General features: G+C 45.0%; 1 protein-coding gene across 2 annotated transcripts in view; it reads left to right on the forward strand.

Moving 5' to 3' along the window:
- Nucleotides 1–5155: 5155 nt before the first annotated feature.
- ASPG (asparaginase) overlaps nt 5156–22127 on the forward strand; it is a 97057-nt gene continuing 80085 nt past the window's right edge. Inside the window, exons 1-3 of one of the 2 annotated variants that reach the window (XM_066608140.1) lie at nt 5156–5473; nt 16553–16645; nt 20210–20339. In XM_066608140.1, coding sequence (XP_066464237.1) covers nt 5176–5473; nt 16553–16645; nt 20210–20339 — 521 coding nt within the window. In that variant the 5' untranslated portion in view covers nt 5156–5175. The remainder of the gene's footprint in view (nt 5474–16552; nt 16646–20209; nt 20340–22127) is intronic. The other variant, XM_066608141.1, reaches the window with a different exon arrangement.

A 22127-nucleotide genomic window follows, 5' to 3' on the forward strand; every position in this document is an offset into this window, starting at 1 on the left:
GCTGATGCTGGTGCCTGCTGGTAATGGTGCTGGTGCTTGTCGTTATTTAAACTGGCTGCTGCACAGGCCCTCCCCTCACTTATCTGGCAGAATGATGCTGGTCACGGTGGATGCTGCTGGTTGCTGGTGCCTGAGATGCCTTCCCCTGCGCACTCCGCTGTTAGAAGGTCTGCCAGCCAGAAGTGAGGTCAGCGGCCTAACCGGAAGTCCCGGCACTACTAGACGCTCTGTGCCAGAGGTCTGTGGTTTTGGCCTACAGACCTTGGACGCAAAGTGTCTACCCACCGCAATGTTTTATCCACTGCTACTACACCTGGCCGTGTAGGAGCCGAGGATGAAATATCCCGATCCTCCGCATGCGGCCACATACTCCTCTGTATGCGGCCGCGTGTCAGCGAACATGGCAACGCGTGTCATAGGTTCGCCATCACGGAACTAGGGGATGGAAATAGGCTGAACTAGATGGACATAGTCTTCATTCAGCCTAGCATACTATGTTATCTCATGGGAGCAGTTCATCCACTTTAAAAAAAAAAAAAAAAAAGAACCACACATAGAAGGAAACCAATGTAGCTCGACAAGACTGTAAGGGGGGCAATAAATGAAAAAAAAAAAAAAGCGTTTAAACTACCAAAAGGAGAAGGTAGTGAAGAAGCGCTAAAATTATACAGGAAAAACAAAAATATGTAAAGAAAAGATTAAAATAGCTAAGGAGGAGGCAGAAAGACTGATTGTCAAAGAGAGCAAAAACAACCCTAAACTACTTTTCAACTAACAGCAAACTGATTTGCACTGAGAGCATTGGCCCTTTAACACATAATGCAGGAGAAATCCTAGAAGAAGTTGGTGTGGGGGAGGCAAATCTATTAAATGGTTTCTTTTCAAGTGTATTCACAAACGAAAAGGAAATGTCACACGAGATGCAGAGGAATAAAACGAACTCCCGCTACATATTGCATATCTAACATAGGAGGGAGTGCAGAGCCGGTTACAGAGGATTAAAATCGATCAATCGCCAGGTCCAGATGGAATATACCCAAGGGTTCTAAGGGAGCTAAGTGAAGTGATAGCTAGACCATTATTTCTTATATTTATGGACACGATTAAGACCGGGGTTGTACCACTGGTTGGCGCATTGCGAACGTGGTTCCAATTTACAAAATGGGTCTAAAAGAGAGCCTGGTAACTACAGGCCAGTAAGTCTCACTTCAATAACTGGCAAAATATTTGAGGGGTGTCTGAGAGATGCCATCCTAGAATATTTCAAGGAGAACAACGGAATAACTCCTCACCAGCATAGATTCATGAAGGGCCAATCATGTCAGGCCAATTTGGTCAGTTTCTACGATGAAGTAAGTTCTAGGCTGGACCTGGGAGAGTCTATTGACCTTGTATATCTGGACTTCTCTAAAGCATTTGACACCATGCCACATAATAGGCTGATATATAAAATAAGGCAGCTTAGATTGGGTGAAAACGTGTGTATTTGGGTAAAGAATTGGCTCAGAGATAGAAAGCAGAGGGTGGTAATAAATGGTTCTTACTCAGATTGGGCCACTGTTGCTAGTGGGGTGCCACAGGGCTCAGTATTAGGCCCCATTCTGTTCAATATATTTATCAATGACCTGATAGAGGGGCTGCACAGTAAAATATCAATATTTACAGATGACATAAAATTATACAATATAATCAATGCAACAGAGGACAAGGTACGGCTACAAACTGACCTGGATAAGCTGGGGGCTTGGGCAGAAAAATGGCAAATGAAGTTCAATGTTGATAAATGTAAGGTTATGCACATGGGCAGGAGAAACGGATGTCACTAAATGGGGTACTGCTAGGGAAAGGTGATATGGGAAAAGACCTGGGGGTACTAGTGGATTGTAGATTTAACTGGAGCAACCAATGCCAGTCAGCTGCTGCAAAAGCTAATAAACTCTTGGGGTGCATTAAAAGAGGTATAGAGGCGAAGGATGAGAACATTATCCTTCCATTATATAAGGCACTTGTCAGGCCTCACATGGAATACTGCGTACAGTTCTGGACACCGGTGCTCAGGAAAGATGTTGCAAGGCTTGAGGGGGTTGAAAGAAGGGCAACTAAATTAATAAACGGAATGGGAGGACTGGAATACCCAGAGAGGCTATCAAAGTTAGGATTATTTACTCTAGAAAAAAAGACGGCTAAGGGTGATCAAATAACTATATATAAATACATGAGGGGACAATACAAGGATCTCTCCCATGATCTGTTTATACCCAGGACTGAGAAGGTAACAAGAGGGCATCTGCTATGTCTAGAAGAAAGCAGGTTTCATCACCAACACAGAAGGGGGTTCTTCACTGTAAGAGCAGTGAGACTGTGGAACTCTCTGCCTGAGGACGTGGTGATGGCAGAATCCATTAAAGGGTTTTTAGAGGGAACTAGATGTCTTTCTTGAGCAGAAGGATATTACAGGATATAGACATTAGGTGACCAGCAGGGTTGTTGTTTCGGGTCTTACATTCAGGTAAGAAATATCAAAGGTTGATCCAGGGATTATTCTGATTGCCATTATGGAGTCGGGAAGAAATTTTCCCCCAAATGGGCTAAATGGCTTCTGTCTAGAGATGAGCAAGCACGCTGGGATAATGCAGTTACTCGAGCGAGCATCGCTCTTCTCGAGTAACTGCATTCTCGTCCGAGCAGGCGAGTGGGAGCGGAGGGGAGCGTGAAAGAGATCTCTCTCCACCCCCACAACCCCCCCGCTTACCCCTGCCGCCCCCTTGAGCCTACTCGGACGAGGATGCAGTTACTCGAGAAGAGCGATGCTCGCTCAAGTAACTGCATTATCCAAGTGTGCTCACTCATCTCTACTTCTGTCCCTTGGGGGTTTTGCCTTCCTCTGGATAAACTAGACGGTTGAAACAGGCTGAACCAGAGGGATATTGTCTTCATTCAGCCTAGAATACTATGTTACTATGGTGGGCAGAATACCTAAAAAAAAGTAGGAAGAAAATTGCAGAGGACCTGTTAAAAGTGTGCACATTGGCCCTTTACGTAAAGGGGCAGGAGTGCAGGTACCCTACAGGCACCCTGCCAGTGGTGGAGCAGTCACGCTGTGCTAGATGACAATGGCTGAAGGAAGGTAAGCCAGGGCAGCGGCGGTGCACCATGACCAACCCGGTACTGGTGCAATATGTTCCCACCAGAACTATGGGTGGAGACATAGGTTGGCTAGGGTTAGTGACAGGTTACGCCTCCAGATCTGGATTGCCTGCTGCCGGTGCTGGACTACTCCCCGCGCACACTATGACACAAACGGGCTATGGGTGTTCTTGCTCCCCATAGAGAGCACAGTGCACATGTCAGGTACCGGCCCTCCTCTACTGTCAGTGTCTCGGCAGCAGTACCGTCCTCCCCTGTCATTGTCTCGGCAGCAGCTCCATGCTCCTGCACACAGCAGCAGGGAGCCCAGTGATAACAGTGACAGCGGGGCCAGTGCCGCCTGCTGCTGTTGCGGCGGGTGAACATTGATGGTGAGCGAGGGGTTTGCCACTGGTGCCATGGACCATGAGAGGGGTTGGTGGCAGCAGCGCCAGTGGTGGATGGGAGTGGAGTCCAGCGAGGAGAGTGACAGCAGGGCTGCCTGCTGCGGGGTTGAGGAAGGAAGGTCCCAGCCAATCTACAGCTATGCCCATCACCTAGGCGTATCCTCTAACTCAGTCTGGCCAACCCATGTCTCCACCCATACATCTGCTGGAGACATATTGTACCAGTAACGACCAGCCCTATGGTTGACGTCAGCCATGGATACATTAAACTGATGCCATAAATGTGATGGGAACAGAACATAGTCCTGTGGAAACAATGCTATATTAGTTCGGCATTTAGGAGAACACTGGGATCTCTATTGTTTCAGTTGGGGTTGTAACACACATTTCCACTGATACTTTCTTTTTACATAGCTTGCTAAAACCATACGGTCCCTTTAAGACATGGCAAGCCTCCAATTTAGAAGGCTGCAGAAGTGTGTTAGGTTGGGTCTTCAGAAATCCATGAATTCTTGTGCATTGAGCATCTTGTTCTCTGCCTCTCGGGCACATTAGTTGCACCAATGCGTAAGTGCTGGTAATTATAAAATTGTTCATGCGGGAAGTAGAGAGGAATAAAAAGTGTCAGCCTTTACACAGGGTTGAGTGGAGGGGTCAGGGGGCCGCAGGCTGTCAGCTGAGGGAGCAAAGATGCACAACCGTCTGGGATGATTGTAGAGGGGATCTTAAGAAGTGTGGGGGGAATAGTTCGCTTCCGGATCAGTGATAGTTGGAGCTCCTGTCCTGCAACATTCATGCCTTGTCTGCAGGGAAGACAATGCCCAAACAATAGACAGCTCTGCAGTGCTATTGTCCACAGGGGGTGACTTATTTTGCACATCCAGAAGTTTGTTTGATTTAACCAACTTAACACCTTAAGGGGTTATATGATTACAAGAAGGCTGGGCAGGTGCTAAAGTAAAAAAAAAAAAAAACTATACTCCTCTGCCCCCTCCCATCCCCCAGCTATTACCTATACAAGTACTTAGGCCCATTACCTACTATTCAATCCTACCCCAGCAATATTACCTGGCATGCAGCCAAACCTAGATCAGTGCCCAGCAGTAGTACCAGGCATGTAGCCAACGTAGACTTGTGCCCAATAATATTACTTGGCATCCAGCCCTATCTAACTTGTCCAGCAGCATTAGCTATTCACTAAGCCATACCAATAGCCACCCTTAGGCTAATGCCCAAAAGTATTCACCTGGCCTGCAGCTACACCTAGATCAGTGCCCAGCAGTAGTACCAGGCATGTAGCCAACGTAGACTCGTGCCCAATAACATTACTTGGCATCCAGCCCTAGCTAACTTGTCCAGCAGCATTAGGTATGCACTAAGCCATACCAATAGCCACCCTTAGGCTAGTCCCCAGAAGTATTTACCTGGCCTGTAGCTACACCTAGATCAGTGAGTATTACCTGGCAAGTAGCCCAATCAAAACCTGTGCCTAGAAGTATCACTTGGCATCAGCCATATTTGGACTAGCGCCCCCTCCCTTCGGCTGTGCCCAGTCTGTGTGACCTCTTCCCCTGTCTCCTCGTCAGCCGGGGGCGGTGTGTACACACGTGGGGGGAGTGTCGTCCCTATCACTGCTGGCAGCATGGCGGAGGAGACGGACAGAGCTGGCATTACCCGCCGCAGCAGCAGCTCCTTGTCGCTGCTCTCTAAGGCGCTGTCCCATACCCACCTGGACCTGCTGGAGCAAGAAGCCCCAGCGACATCACCCATGCAGCCCCCAGCGCTGCCCCCGCGAGTAGCCGGCCCACCGAACAGCCGCAAGAGGAGGCTGTCCAAGAGCCTGTCCGGGTCCCAGGAGAGCCTGAACGGCGCCGCCAGCGAGGCCAGAGTGCTGGTCGTGAACACCGGGGGCACCATCGGCATGATGTACCAGAATGAAGGTACCCGGGCAGGAGGGGGGACGGGTGGCAAACTACAACTCCCAGCAAGCACTGCTGCTGTACGAGGAATGCTGAGAGCTGTGGTTCCCCATCGTGTAGATAGGATATACTGGAGGGAGATGATGAAAGCTTCAGTCACACTTGGTTATCATCTCCTCTGGCAGTGTGCCCAGATAGATGCCAGGATGTAACTTAGTATACTTTGGTCATGGAAATCTCTTGAAAAGTTGGGTGCCCCCTTCCCTATGGGTAGCATATTGGTCGTAAAGGACAATCCCATCCCTGTTTTTGTGGGTTGGTTGTAAATCCTGTAATGTAACGTTTACCCCAATTGTAACTGTAACGAAAATGGCTTTGAAGCCCAAAAGATAAGACCCCGTTCAGATGGGCAGATGCCCTAGAGAACGTGCGGTGGAAAAACATCCGTGGTATGTTCACACGGCGGATTCTGGCGTGGAATCTGCTTGTAAGAGCGGTTTCACACAGACGTATTTGTGCGCACAAGATGCAAAGAATAGAACCCATTGATACCAGATGTTCCTTTCCCTTTTTTTGTGTGCCCCAAAGTGCCCACAATACGTAATACGTAATGGGATGCGCAAAATTTCGGGGAAAAGAACACATCTGGACTTCATTAGGGTTAACAGCCCTTTAAACCACGGCAGGGAGGGTGTTTCATGCCCTTGAGAATGAGCCCTGCGTGCGCAAAAGAGTACAGTAAGCAGGCAAAAGCACTTAATTTACAGCACAAATGCATTGCACTTAGGTGCCCATAAATGCGCCCGTGTGAACCGTCCCAGAAATCCACAGCTATTCTGTATCAGTTTTTGCTACCGTATGGATCCGCATGTGAATTATGTCCTCTCAATGGTCAAAATCCACATGCAGAATTTCCAACACATTTGGAAAGATGTTGGAGATTCAGAGTGACAGGGATGATTCGCATGCGGATCCGGATCCATAGCAAAAGCTGCTGTGGATTTACAGGCAGACTCCGTGTGGAAAATTGGGTTTTCCCCTTAGGGTGTGTTCACACACAGTTGATTTGCTGTGCATTTTGGTGCCGATCTGCAGCAGTTTTCACCCCTTTGATTTGAGTCTAGTTGCCTCCATTGTGGATCTTAGCCAGAATGAAGAGTGGTTACAAAGAGCGTCTCGCTCTGGAGCACCCGTCCTGGGTACACAGACAAACCATTGTTCTGAATGGGCACCATCTAATACTTAAAGGAGATGTCCCGAGGCAGCAAGTGGGTCTATACACTTCTGTATGGCCATATTAATGCACTTTGTAATGTACATTGTGCATTAATTATGAGCCATACAGAAGTTATCAAAAGTTTTTTACTTACCTGCTCCGTTGCTAGCGTCCTCGTTCCCATGGAGCCGACTAATTTTTGGCCTCCGATGGCCAAATTAGCCGCGCTTGCGCAGTCCGGGTCTTCAGCAGTCTTCTATGGAGCCGCTCGTGCCAGAGAGCGGCTCCGTGTAGCTCCGCCCCGTCACGTGCCGATTCCAGCCAATCAGGAGGCTGGAATCGGCAGTGGACCGCACAGAAGAGCTGCGGTCCACGAAGGTAGAAGATCCCGGCGGCCATCTTCAGCGGTAAGTATTGAAGTCACCGGACCGCCGGGATTCAGGTAAGCGCTGTGCGGGTGGTTTTTTTAACCCCTGCATCGGGGTTGTCTCGCGCCGAACGGGGGGGGGGTTTAAAAAAAAAAAAACCCGTTTCGGCGCGGGACATCTCCTTTAAAGGGAACCTGTCACGTTCTATGAACCCCATAAACTTAAACTGTATTCCCATCTCTGCTTTTCATAGTCAAATGGGAAACCTTTGCCATGTTTACTGGCCAGAGCCTACGGAAAGAGTTAAAGGGGTTGTCTCGCGAAATCAAGTGGGGTATACACTTCTGTATGGCCATATTAAAGGGGTTGTCCCGCGGCAGCAAGTGGGTCTATACACTTCTGTATGGCCATAATAATGCACTTTGTAATGTACATTGTGCATTAATTATGAGCCATACAGAAGTTATAAAAAGTTTTATACTTACCTGCTCCGTTGCTAGCGTCCTCGTCTCCATGGTGCCGACTAATTTTCGGCCTCCGATGGCCAAATTAGCCGCGCTTGCGCAGTCCGGGTCTTCTGCGGTCTTCAATGGGGCCGCTCGTGCAGAATGCCGGCTCCGTGTAGCTCCGCCCCGTCACGTGCCGATTCCAGCCAATCAGGAGGCTGGAATCGGCAATGGACCGCACAGAAGAGCTGCGGTCCACGGAGGGAGCAGACCCCGGCGGCCATCTTCAGCAGGTGAGTATGAAGACGCCGGACCGCCGGGATTCAGGTAAGCACTCTCCGATTTGTTTTTTTAACCCCTGCATCGGGGTTGTCTCGCGCCGAACGGGGGGGGGTGTTAAAAAAACAAACAAAAACCCGTTTCGGCGCGGGACAACACCTTTAATGCACTTTGTAATATACATCGTGCATTAAATATGAGCCATACAGAAGTTATTCACTTACCTGCTCCGTTGCTAGCGTCCCCGTCGCCATGGTTCCGTCTAATTTCGGTGTCTTCTTGCTTCTTTAGACGCGCTTGCGCAGATCCGTCTTCTCCCTTCAGCTCCGCTCGGCAGCATCAGCGTTTTGGCTCCGCCCCCTTGTACGCGTCATCGCATAGCTCCGCCCCATGACGTGTGCCGGTTCCAGCCTCCTGATTGTAACTTCAGGGTCTTAGCAGACCCCTGCCCAGCTCTGCCAGTGATGACTACTGTCACTATAGGGCGATGTTTCCCCGGTTACTGGGGCTCTTATGGATGCTTAAGTTACAATATAAAATTGAAATAAGAAAAAAAATGGTCATTGTGAATGTCTCCTGGAGGTATTATATGAAATCATGGGGAACATAGATGTTAAGAAAAATGGTTACAAAAGGAAGTTAAAAAATTACCCAATAAAATACAAATACGTATATACACTCTGTCAAAAGAAATTGCGCCCCTAGAGGGAGTTGTCGTTTAGCTGCAAAACTCATCATGCAGTTACATCTCAGGCAGATATGCAAATGTTTAGAGTTGTAACATGATTAGATGAACAGTCTTGTCACCTGAGCCCCTAAAAGTGGTTCCACTCTTGGCCTATAATAGGCTCTCAGAGATTGTGTAGAGCTTGTTGATCACTAGACATGCCTTTATGAAGAGATTTCACCCAGTTTAGAGTTCGGAAGGTGGCGCATTATTGAAATGCGAGAAGCTAGATAGTCATATCGACGAATTGCCGCCACCTGGGCCCTTCTGACCAGAGTGTTATGCCGCCTGCAGACAGGCGGAAATTCCCGCGAAAATTCCGTGGGCAGGATTTCCGCCGCTGGAAGCCTGCATAGGATTGCGTTAACAAACGCAATCCTATGCAGACGGCCGCTGTTTGACGCGGCAAACAAACCGCGGCATGCGAGCCCCGCACAGAAACGTTACTCACCTGCCGCCGGCTCCCGTCTACGCATGCGGGTCCCTGCATAGGGCATGGGTCACAGGATCTGATCCGGCTGTCTGCATTCACCCTTAGTCAAGACTATACAAGTTATATATCAAAACGTCCAAAACAAAATGGGGAACCCATTTCTGTACTTTGTTTTAGCGTAAATATACTACTTTTAAAACTAGAGAACTATGAATTAAAAAAAACAAACAACTTTTTGTACACATTGCTCTTATGACAAAAAAAAAAAAACGGAAAAAATATCAGTGGAAAAGGGTATGTAAAAAAAAAAAATTCCTATATGTCATGGAAAAACGCAGCAAAAATAATTTTGGCAGCCCAAGAACAAAAAATAGGCCATTAAACTGCCACACATGTAAAATCATTAAAAATTGTCTGGTCCCCAAGAAGTAACACTAGTGGGGCCTGATGGTCACAGTCTCAACCTGTCATGGCTTCTGTTATAGATGTAATTTAGGCCACTGTGAACAGAGACTTAGGCCCCCTGTCCACGGGTGATGCGGAGTCCCACGGCAGATCTCTGCCGCGGGAGCCGCCGCCCGGGAGTAAGAGCTGGCGCCGATTCTCCGCCGGTCAGCCCTATCTGATAGATAGGCTGGCCGCGGAGAATCGGGGGAATTCGCAGCATGCTGTGAATTGCCCTCCGCGAGCAGAGAATTGCAATGATTCTCTGCTCATGGACAGGTGACGGCGCTTTCCATAGCAATGCTATGGAAAGCGTCGGCCGGCGTGATTTGCCGGTGGAATCACGCCCGTGGACAGGCACCCTTAGGCTGGGTCCACACTCAGCTAATTTCCAGCTGAAAGCCTGTCTCCAAACTCGCACCATTAAGTGGAGGGGAATTTCACAGCGGAGACTGAAAGAAACTTGACATGCTGTAGAATTGAATTCCGCAAGTCAATTTCCGCAGGTTGTGGACGAGATTTTTAAAATCTCTTCCAGTTTGCCACTACTAATAATGGAGGGTCTGCATGGAAATTCCGCAGCAGTTCCACCCCACGTGAACCCCACCATAGGACTTTAGAGGTATGCTCTTGATATGAGGCGCCAGGTGTCCTCCCCTCTGGATGTACAGCATGTACATCTCCGAATTCTATAAGTGGAATCATCTGGTTACATCCTCTCGTCCCACCGCAGTCGTGTGGGTAATGTGTCATCATCCAGTAACATTACGGATACTGGAATCTAAATTAATGTGGAGATGAGCCAAAACTGTGCGGTTAATAAGTAAAGGCTGTTATTGTAGAAGCGCCTCACTTATAATCTGCTTATCAGTTCAGCGATTAAGGTTTTGCACAATATTTGTACGGTTCCTCTACGACAACATGTTGGCGCCTCGTGATGTGTTTTTGCCGGCACAATGTTTAGTGTATTTTGGATAGAACCTCTACAAGTTCATCCACGCCGTTTAGACGTGATTGTATTTGGCTTCACCAAATATTACTAATATGGAAGGAACTTGGCATTAAGTCGTCAAAGCTTGCTTCTCGTGTATTACAATGATTGCTTGGTTGTCCGGGATGCTCACCCCGACAACCCCACATAAAGGAATGATATCCATAGCAACCAGATTGTCTCAGATGTCTTATTTCAGAGCTGGGTCAGTGCCGTGCTTGTCTGATCTCAGGTTGCATTTTTAATCAGATTTTCCAAATTTTTTTTTTTTAAATCCACTATTGGAGGACAACTACTTTTAAATATACAGTGTTTGAATCCTGAGCTTCATCATCGATCAAATGGCCAAAGAACATGTTTTTCAGGTGAATGTGATTGAGCTGCTATACCAGACCTAGCCACTATACAACGTACAGTGCTGTACCTGGCACTTCAATCAGCTTATTGGCAGGGATCCCAAGCAGTAGACCCATACCAATTAACTATTGATAATCTGTCCTGAGAATAGATCATCAATAGTTTAGTCTTAGAAAACCCCTTTAACAGCTGTTTGTGCAATTTATTTTCCAATGCATTATAATAAAAAAGTAAGAGGTTTGCCATAGACCAATGAGGTCTTGTTTCCATGGCGGAATTCTGCCACATAGTAGTCCACACTGCTTCAGCATTTTTTTTTAATACTATGCAGATATGTGCTGTAGTACTAACGTGGTTCTGAGATTGTAGCCCATGTGAACATGCCATAAGAAAATAGCCAGAATATGTCCTAATAGGGGTTGTAGTGATATTCTCTTTAAGCACTTGGTGATGGCCAATACTCCTTTTTCTGACCACACTAATGGGCTTTAAACATGCACTAACTTTTTTTTAAGTCAGTGGCTTGGGTGACTAATGACAGCCAGGCTCCTGCTGTAACCGCCACAGGAGGGGAGACTTCACATTCTGGTAGTTTGACCCCTTAGCAGATCACATGAGGAGGGGCTCTTTCTGTCACCCAACAGCATTTGGCAATGCGATCACAAGGTACCAATTGGTTCTCATGGCAGCTGGAAGCCCTACAAAGGCCTCCATGTGTACCATGTTACTCAGTCTATTACATTCTGCTTCCAGTCTAATACACTGCTGGCATAGGCTTAGTAAAATGCACTACATAAGTAATGCACTGTACTATCCTAGCAATCGAACAATTGCATCTTCAAGTGCCCTTCAGGGACTAAAGAAAAAAATGCCACAAATATAATTTAAAAAAGTAATCCTAGAATTGCTATTTTCTTTTAGTTCACCTTCAAAAAATGTAATAAAAAACTATCCAAAAGTCACGTGTACCAATAAAAATGCAACTCTTCCTGCACAAAACAAGATCTCACACAGCTCCGTTGGAAGAAAACTAAAAATGTTATGGGTCTTAGAATGGGGTGATGCGGATTCAATTGTTATTGTGGACGAGTAGTAAAAAAAATAAACCTACCGTATTTTCCTGCATACAAGACGACCCCCAACTGCCGACTTATACATCGGGAATACGCTGTAGGAAAAAAACAATACTCCCCTCCCGCGGCAATGCTGCAGGCTGTTGCTCCCTCCTCTACGCCGACAGAGCATTGCTTTCTGGATGCGGGGCTTGAATGTCCCACCTCCAGAAAGCTAATGCTCTTGATTGGCTAACTCAATGCGGCATCAGCCAATGAAAGCCGGCGCTGCGTTAACCAATCACAGCCATTCAATGATGTCAGCGTATTCCCGGCATATAAGACGACCCCCGACTTGGGAGAAGATTTTCCTGGGTTAAAAAGTCGGCTTATACGCCGGAAAATCCGGTATATAAACGAGGTCTTGCAGTAATCATGCTGATCCAGATAAGTAAGGGTCTATTTAGACGGGACGAATGTCGGGAAAACGATGCCCGACACTTGTCCCTGTGTGTCCTCGCTCCTGTGCTCTTGCACAGGAGCTAGTATCGCTGGCTCACAGCGAGGAGACTGCGGGAGATTTCTCTCCTCGCTCTCCCCCGCCCCTCTCTATTGACTTATAGACAGCATGATCACAGGAATATATATATATATATATATATATACCGCTTCCGTATATGCTTTATGCTAAAACACTGCAGCCTTTTCGGAATATATGTACTTCATATTTGGACCTGGAAGGGCGCTCCGAGCCATGGCTCTCTCCATCTGAATCTTATAGAGTGAAAGCTCTCTCCCCTTTGGTCTCTAGAGAGAGCTTTTACTCTACATCATCCTGTTGGGGAGAGGCCAGCATGCCACCACCGCATAACTCAGAGCACCATTAAAATTAACCTTCAAAGTATGTTAGTTATTTCACAATAAAACCTACACGGGCGCAGTGTGCCTACCTGTCCTGAGTTTATACTGGCTGTGGTTCGGTCAGCATGAACCTGGTGGCATGTTTCCTTTAAAGGGGTTGTCTCGCGAAAGCAAGTGGGGTTCAGCACTTCTATATGGCCATATTAATGCACTTTGTAATGTACATCGTGCATTAAATATGAGCCATACAGAAGTTATTCACTTACCTTCCCTGCGCTGGCGTCCCCGTCTCCATGGCTCCGTCTAACTTCAGAGTCTAATCGCCCGATTAGACGCGCTTGCGCAGAAGGGTCTTCTGCCTTCGGGTCTGTCCGGCAGCAGCGGCGTTCTGGCTCCGCCCCTTCTACGCTTCATCGTGTAGCTCCGCCCCGTCACGTGTGCCGATTCCAGCCTCCTGATTGGCTTCCCCTATACTAGTACATAAGGCACATTTGCCATTCAGTTGTCTGGGAAAACTGATTGACAAGTCAGTGAGAACTGTAGTGGCAGACGTAGAGTCCTCCAACTTGTAACTCAGCTTTCCCATAGACAGATAAAGCTAAGGAAAGCAGGATAATCTGTAGAGTGAAGCTGCTATTTATGTGTATACACCCTATTGTGTTTCTCTACTAGCTGCTTTAACCTTGAATTCTGCACTTATTTTTATGACCGGGTTGCATGATGTGTCATGAAGGTTACTTGCGTGTGTGCATGAGCGCGGTCACATTACAGCATAACTGTATACATTCCTGGTGTAACATGTGACCGGCAGATACTAAGTAACAGCCTGGCTGCAACACAACAGGAACAGGTTCACAGCAGCTACAAGAGGAACTGGGAGCCCAGTCTATAAGTGTTGATGACTATCCTCCTATTAGGGGGTTTGACAAGGAGAATTGATTAGGCCATTTATAATTTCCATAGGTGCCTCCCTATATGCTAAGAACTTCTATGGAATTCATGGTCAAAAACCTTTAAAAAAATAAAAATTTGTGTCATTGGACATTGAATAATTTGGGTAAGGCTGAACACATTGCAATAACAGAACTGTGTAGCCTCCTGGTAATTTATCATAAAAGCAGGTGACGTCCTCTGGAAGGAGGAGTGACTGTAGGTGGAGGCCATGCATCAATTAACCCTTTCCAATCCACTCTCTGATGTCTGAAGACTTTCTGATTGAAGGCTGTACAGCTTCGATCTCGGAAGACGTCCGGCAGGGTATTCTTACTGTATATTAGTGGCTGCTCTGCTGTCTGGGGGAGCCTCTCCAGCATGTCCCATACTGCAGTACTGGCTCTAGCCAGCAGATGGCACCATGGTATAATGGTAGAAAGAGAGAGCCCCCTAGGAAACCCTGAATCCAAAATTGGATTGCAAAGGGTTAACATGTCAAATTAGAGAAAAACTGGATTTCTCAGAAAAGCGAAAAATTAAATAGATTCTTGGCATTTGCTTTTTAACAAACCAGAATCAAATTTTGAATGTTTGCCATCTGAAGATTTATACTCTTAACCCTTTCCAATGTATTGTCTGACCTCTGAAGACATTATGATTTAAGGCTGTACAGCTCCCATGTTAGAAGATATTCGTCGGGGTTCTCTTACTGTATATTGCCAGCCTCTCTGTTGTTGGAGCCTATCCAGCATGTCACCTCATGCAGTACTGGGTTCAGCCAGCAGATAGCACCATTGTATAATGGCAGAAAAAGAGTAAGTCCCCTAGGAAAACCAGGATAAAAATTGGATTGGAAAGGGTTAATTTCAAAATTCGTAAGAACTCAAAACCTGATGGGGGCTGATCCTGTCAGTAAAGGATGACCAGTCAGTCGCCTTGGAAAATTTGTGAATAAAAATTTCAGTCAAGAATTAATTGTTGTGTTTTGGACACAACCACACGTAGGCAAATTGTTTAGCCCTGTTGTAGACAGAATTGACTGACTCTACTGCGCATGCACCAGTCTGTTGTTGCGTGGCACAAAATTTTGGCCAGCACTGTGGATGACATAGAAGAGGTCATCCCCATCACTGGAGATTGGAACGCACTGTAGGGAATAGAGGTAGTCCGGGCCTACCTTACTAGACCGGTCAGTACGGGAATTATTAAAACTCTGTTTTCTAAGGTGTGACGGCATTGGGCGCTGTGCTGAGAGAGCCTTTTCAGTGCTCTTTAATTCTTTGTTCTCTAGCTGTTGGTGATCTGCAAGGAACAAATCTAATGATCTGTTGGTCACACCAAATGTGTGTACTTGTTGCTTAGATGGTAGCTGCTATTTTACAACTTCTCAAAGTATGTGATATACTGTATAATTTCCTATGGTATTGTTATGGAATAAATATCTCATTTCTTTTATGTTCTTCCAATATACCAGCAATCTAAGGCCGGTCTCACACGAGCATAAGCTTATTTGCACTCGCATGAGTACCATGTATTCTCTGAATGAACAATGCTCTTTTTACACATGCAGCGGTGAATATTTTGCCATTTTTGCTGTTTTCAAGGCATGTGCATTTGCAAAAAAAAATAAAAATCACCTATGCTCCAAGCCATTTTAATGGCTAATTAATCTAATGACTTCAAGAGGTGTTCTTTTTTTTCCCCCCACCTTTTTAGCATTTGCGCATCCTTCATTGACTTCTATGGGGACTTTTGGTGCATAGGAAAATAGAGCATGCTGCGTTTTTTTTTCTACATAACTGAAATGCGCATGAAAGTATGCGCAAGTGAACAAACCTATTGAAATCAATAGGTTCTATTCACTGCGTATTGCGCATGCAAATACGCCTGTGTGAAGTCGGCCTAAGTAGGATATATATTTGTCAGATGGTACTTTGCTAAAAGTTTTCCCACAAAGTGTATAGGCAGATTGAGGACAGGATAGCAGATTCCCAAGGCTTGACGTTTATAGGGAATAAATGGTGCTGACTTCCAAACCGGGTATGAAGAAAAAACGCGTTATATTAGAAAACCAAAAGAGCGCACTAGTCAGAGTTAGTAAAGGAACAAATTAGTGCAAATTACTAAACTTTATTAAAAATAAAAAAATATGAAAAAACCATGACAGTGCTTCTCGGTCATCTTTCATTTTTTGCAGACATAAATAGTCCGCACGTCATTGTGTGTGAACGCTCGTGCAAACGACTTATTGCTCCATTGTGTGATTGTTTTTAATTCTTGATTTCCCCTTCTGTGATGCATTTATATTAGTGTAGGGACCCACTACAACGCAAGGAACCGTGAAGTGGTTAGTGGGCTCATGTATCTTGGCCAACATCCAACCAATGCCTTGCATTTATTATCTATCTTTCACATGCAGTGTGGCATTAAGACTCCAGGGGGAGCCCAGGGTGGCAGTACCAATGTGGTTCACTGATGGATATGCAGGGCAACCCGCCGAATTATCATGGCGTCATTAATAGGTTGCTGGTCTGCATGGTGAACTACATATATCAGAATGGTCTGGCACCCTGTATCCACTATGTGTGGGAGTATACACCAAGCATCCACCCCCCTCATTATCAGGAGGCAGTGTGAGTGGGTGTTTTATCGGTGTCCTGCACAGGTGTTATTGGCTCCTCCATTTGGTAGTCAGCTACCTGCATGGTGAGAGGAGGATGCATCTATATGCACTCCTCAGTCAGTAAGTAACGGCCATTTTCTGTGATTTGTTTTTAATTCTTGATTTCCCCTTCTGTGATGCGTGTAAAAGCAGCCATATTTAGTAAAGTGGTGTTTTTTGGATATAATGACTCGCACATATTGATGAGTGCCCCTTTTGACATTTGAACCTCTGTCCACACTGAACCTCTAGTGCTCGTGCACCCAGAGGGAGTCCAGTACTGGACGATACATGTTAGTGGATGGATGTCAGTACTTTGCTTCTTTCCTAGCTGCCTCGGATCTTGCCTCTTTTGATTGTCATCATGGACTCCACTCGAGGGTTGAAAATCTTGTTGGAAGACATCGGAAGAGCTGCGGGTATTGTGAGTAAACTGTTGCACCGATTGAATTTCCATCTGTGGTGATTTTGGTTGGAAAGCCGGTGCACAAGCTGAGCATATATTTGCAGACGGGAGCATTGACCTCACTACGGATGGAGCAATGTGAACTTGAGTTGTTGATTTATCCATGGATGGCTGTTGGCACCACTGCTAACGGGGCGTATTTTTGTGATGTGTCGATACTGAGAATTTGCTGGCTGCTCTCCTTTTTGACCTATGTTCCCTACATAGTCTTTGCCTTCTTCTTTCCCTCTTGACCTGGATCTAATTCTGGAAGAAGCATATGTTCTTCAGTAATAATAGTTATATTCTGGAGTCCGGATTATATGTATATAGACCTTAAGGGGGGCAATATCAAATTCATTAGATGGATTTTTACTAATATAGTTCAAGCAGCTGTGTTTGTAGATGGATAGATAGATATGTTGACATAAATATATATTTTTGAATTTGGGCACCCTACCTTTTTTTAATCTTATTACCAGTGGCCAAGTTATAAAATGTATTGGAATCCCACATTCCATGAAATACAGAATGATTCAAAATTCAGGGCCACCTAGAATATCTTCTGAAGGAAAAGAGGTAGGAGTAGGAAACTTTCAAGAACATTTAGATGGGAGGAGGAAATTTTTTTCGGCACTATAGTGGCTATCTTGATGGCTGCCATCTTGGATTTAGCCCAAGAAGCTTCATTGGAAAGGGGGTCTTGTGGTAAATGATTTAAGGGTATTATTTCATCAGAAATTGAGAGGTTCAGTCATTTTCAATACTTGCAACCATTTTGAAGTTATGGATAACGTCATGTTGAGTATTAATGTTACGTTGAATTATGTGGTATAGAAAACACTAATGGCATGTCTGTTTAGGTACCAGAAGATGCTGTCAACCAGACAGGACAGAACAGAGATCATCTTGTGGCCACTGCTTTCAGTCAAGAACACCCAAGAAGACAGTTTGTGCATTCACTGGCTATCTGGAAACTGATTCAGAAGTTTTTAGAGAAGCTGTTAGTGTCCAGGACAAGCTGAGAAGTGATAGTCTGAGCAGTGTTTCCAATCCCAGGTGGTGGCAGCTGTGTTAGCTGTTTTCACATGGAAGCATTGGAGCATGCTGTGAGTCAACAAACTGTTATATGTCTTGAGGATCCTTACAAGTGGCACCGATCTTAACTGCAGCTGTAAGAGAAGTTGTGTGAAGATGACCCTGATAAATGCTTAGAATTCCGTCAATGGATCTTACAAATGAGGGAACGAGATACACGATTTGCAAGTTCTGTCTTGTTTAGTGATGAGGCAAACTTTTTTGGTAATGCGGAGGTTAATGAGCAAAATCACCAATACTGAAGAGTTTCCAGAACTTCTGAATCCGTTTCCTGACAATTCATGCGCTCACTGGGTCTCTTCATAAAAGACCATTTACACACAACGATTTTCACCCAAAATTCGTTCAAACGACCGTAAATGAGCGATAATCGTTACATGTACACTCGTGCACTTTTCGTTTGATGATTTTAAGGTTAATTTAAAATCCATTGTTTAGCTACTGAGAGATAAACCAAAAACACATCTTTAAATAGAGCGCAGGCTGTTCTCTCCTAGCATGTATTTACACTTGCCATAAGGAGAACAATGGAGTCTGCCGACAGCTGTTTGCACAGCTGGACGTGTGTTTATTCGCCCACTGGGCTCTGCAAACAGCTCCTAGAAGTTTTTTTTACATGCAAATGCAGATGATAAAGTGTTAATGGCCATTAAAACTTTATGCAAATAGATCACTCAATCTTTCAGTCGTTTTAAGGCCCATTTACATGCAAAGATATTCTTTCGGTGTTCTTGATTGAAAGCCTCAGCCACATCATATGAATTTCTGTTACCGACCATCAGGATGATCTCTGTTCTAGATTAACAGCATTTGTTAGTACCTGAAAACATATGTAATTAGCAGTTTCCATACCACATAATTCAGCATAACTTTATTAATACTCAACATGACATCATTCAGGACTAAAAAATGGTTGCAGGTGTTGAAAAAAAAATTACTGCAGCCATCAATTTGTCATATAATTCTGCACTTAAATCGTGTATCCCATGACGCCCTCTCCATTGACGTTTCTTGGGCTGAATCCAAGATAGCAGACAGGCACCAGCATACTGTCAAAAAGTTTTCCCACACACAACTAAAGGTGTTTTTACACGGAACCATTATTGTTCAAATGAGACAAAATGAACAATATTTGTTCATTGTAAATGCAACCAATGATCGAATGACTAGCGATAAATTGTTCGAGTTTCGTTCATTCTATATAGGCAAAAAAAAATCTATGTTGGCTCATTTACTAACTGTTCGGTTTAAATGGCGCTCGTTCAGTCGCTCTCAATAACTTATACAGTCAATGTGAATAACTGAACGATTTCTCGTTTGAACGCGCCAAATATGTATCTGCCTGTATAGGCATGCTGCACAAGCGAACGGGTGAGCTCGTTCAAATGATAAATTGCAGGTCTAAATGGTCCTTTAGTGTTCTACAAAGTTTTTCTTACTTGTATCTCTTTTACTTCAGAAGATATTATGGGTGGCCCTGACTTTTGACTCATCCTTCATATAGATTGACTATTGATGTATAGACTACATACTGGCCAGTAGGTTATTTAGCAATATGGACACTTAATATGAATTACTGTATGAATGCACTCGAGCTATTAGAGGTAATTGTATTGTGTCTTTTGAGAGTATAAAAAAAAGATATATTTTTTAATTGTCTGATTAATTACCACTGCTTATCTGACTGGAGTGCTTGACTTAAGATCCCCACACATATGATAGAGAGTACTCAGCCGAACGCTCATTCGGCTATTTCTTCTGATCCTTCCATACACGTGTATGCACGGCTGACAGTTGTCTTTCCTAATTTGCCTTACGCGTGCGCACACAGATTGGCCCCATAAAGGTGCACCCTTGGCTTGGCCGACCGCTTTCTCCTCTATTTCCCGCATAAACATAATTGCTCGGCTCAGTTTATATCCCGAGATCAATTGAAATCCAATATATCTGCCATCAGAGGAGGGTTTGGAGGCTGCCATGCATATTGGGTGGTCAACCTGTCCCGCTGCAATCTGTGGGTTTGGCCGATCTACATCTAATGTGTATGTTTCAATACATATTGTTACTATTTTTTTTCTACAGTGAAAATGAGCTGCTCACCATAATTACTAGACAAGGGGTTATTTGAAAGAATTAGGATTTTACTTTGCTGCGTGAGGCAAGATAAGCAACTTTCACACTGCAAGTAAATTGTAAAACCGTGAAAGCTGTAGATAGCTGGCACAAAGTTCCCTATAGAGGACTGCCCATCTCCAGCCATACACTAAGATAACCTCATGTTGTGCAGAGGGTGGGGATTATACTTATACAATACACAAAGTCAGTGTAAATATATGGTACTTACTGAATTAAAGAAATTCTAAAATCTAATTAGAATTCTTGGCTTTTTCACATAAGTTAAACAAATTGCAATAATTTTGTACTTTTTTGTATTTTTTGCTTTAGTTTTGGCTCCTCAGGCAAATGCATTCGCTAAGGCACTGAAAAAGCTTCCTATCCTACACGACGAGCTGTATGCCCAGCAAACCAAGCTCTACGACTTCCTTGATTTTCCGGAAAACACTTTGGTTCTCCCGTAAGTATTGATCTATTTTAACTTTGACAATAAAGAAAAAGATCTTTGATCTTAAGGACTCCTTCACACTGGTGAGGGCGATATCGGGCGTGATTTATGGCCTGGTATCACACTTTCCACCATGTGAAAGCCCCATGGACGTGGTGCTGTTTTTATATAAAAACATCCTTGCATCACTATGGAGAATCCCTTCATGCCCACTGGCGATGAAGGGATTCCCCCACCGTGGTTGTCTCAGCCGCAGCAGATTTCTCCCATTGCTTTCAATGGGGCCGTTTGCTGTAAAACTGCATACATTGCAGCCGCCTACATGGCCGTACCCTTAGCTACTAGTGTTCATTGCCTAGAATCTGGTACCCATGTAAGATACCAAGGTAACTCACAAAGAGTTAAAGGGGTTTTCTCACTTTTCAAAATTGTTCCCAAACTCTCACATCCTTAATAAACTTTTAGATACATACCTATACCACGGCTTGGTTCTTCTTTTTCTGACCTCCAGAATTTCCTTCTCGCTTTTTGGTGCAAAGCCTGAAATTGGTGGTCCAGCAGAGCATGTCACATGACTAACCTTCTAATAAAACTGCATTACCCATGAGCTGTCTGAACTCCCATTGAATGCCCAAAACAAGTCTGCGGAAATAAATATTTTCTTACCTGCTGATGTGTTCCCAAGGTTAAAAAAGTATTTATTTTTATAGCAGCTGAAAAAATAAGCGGCATAGCAAGAAGGCAGAAGAGCCAAGTGTAGCCTGCAGCGTAGATAACCAGATAGCAGCAGGAGTTGTCAGTCTGCTCATTGATAAAGTCTGTACAGCAGCATAGAAAAACACTAGCAAGCTCCTGACCCGCATATGTGGAAGAAGCCGTTTATTGATAAGATGTGTCACAAAAGCTGGAGTTGTCACAGAAGTTACAAACAGTGAAGTATGCTGAAGACTGTACTGCACAGGCCTGCCCTCTAGTGTCCACATAGAGTAAGTGCACAGCCTCAATAGTGTGTGGGTCCTTCCACACTGAACGATAATCTGAGTTTGCTGGATCGTTCATCGATCAATTTCTGCAGGCATAAAAATCATCAAACAATGATCTGTCTGTGTAAACAAGTAGTTGTTCATCTATGAATGGGGCGGGTGGAATAGATCTATGGCGTGCTCTGCCTGTATTCGCTGTGTGATCCTCATTCCTGTGTAAGAGCACAGGAGCGATTATTGCTAGGACAACGGTCGGGTGCTGAGGGGCCCCACAGTCGTCCTGTATAAAAGGACCCTAAGTCCCTATTGCCTGGCCAGAACTCCCAGCACAAATCTGCACACCAGCATTAGAAAGTGCTGGATGTAACCATCAGCAGCTCTCTCGGTTAATATAGTAGACTTTGGGGACATATTTCTTTTGAACCATATAATTATTACAAATCGATGTATTGTTGTTTTTAAGTAGTACATGTTAAGCCCATAAGGACCACTTAAATATGTGGCATTTGTTAAATGGAGCAGGCTTGGGAGTCGAACCTGCTCAGTACCTGACGGGTGCTGCCTATTTCTGACAGCTGATGCCTGTCTGCAACTGCAGGGAATTGAGCTAGCTCTGATCACTGCAGTCAACTGTTGAGATGCAGCAGTCAAAGTGACAGGACTCCTAAGCAGCCAGCCAGAAGGGGGGCACTTTGGTGCCCTGTTGTGCACCCCTACCATGTATATTCATGAGCTGCAGACTAGCGACACTCTGGCCACTGATTGGCAGCTCTTTCCTTATGCACAGTAATAAGCAGAGAGCTGTCAATCATTGGGC

The sequence above is a fragment of the Eleutherodactylus coqui genome, chromosome 6 (assembly GCF_035609145.1).
Source record: "Eleutherodactylus coqui strain aEleCoq1 chromosome 6, aEleCoq1.hap1, whole genome shotgun sequence".
Classification (NCBI taxonomy): Eukaryota; Metazoa; Chordata; class Amphibia; order Anura; family Eleutherodactylidae; genus Eleutherodactylus; species Eleutherodactylus coqui.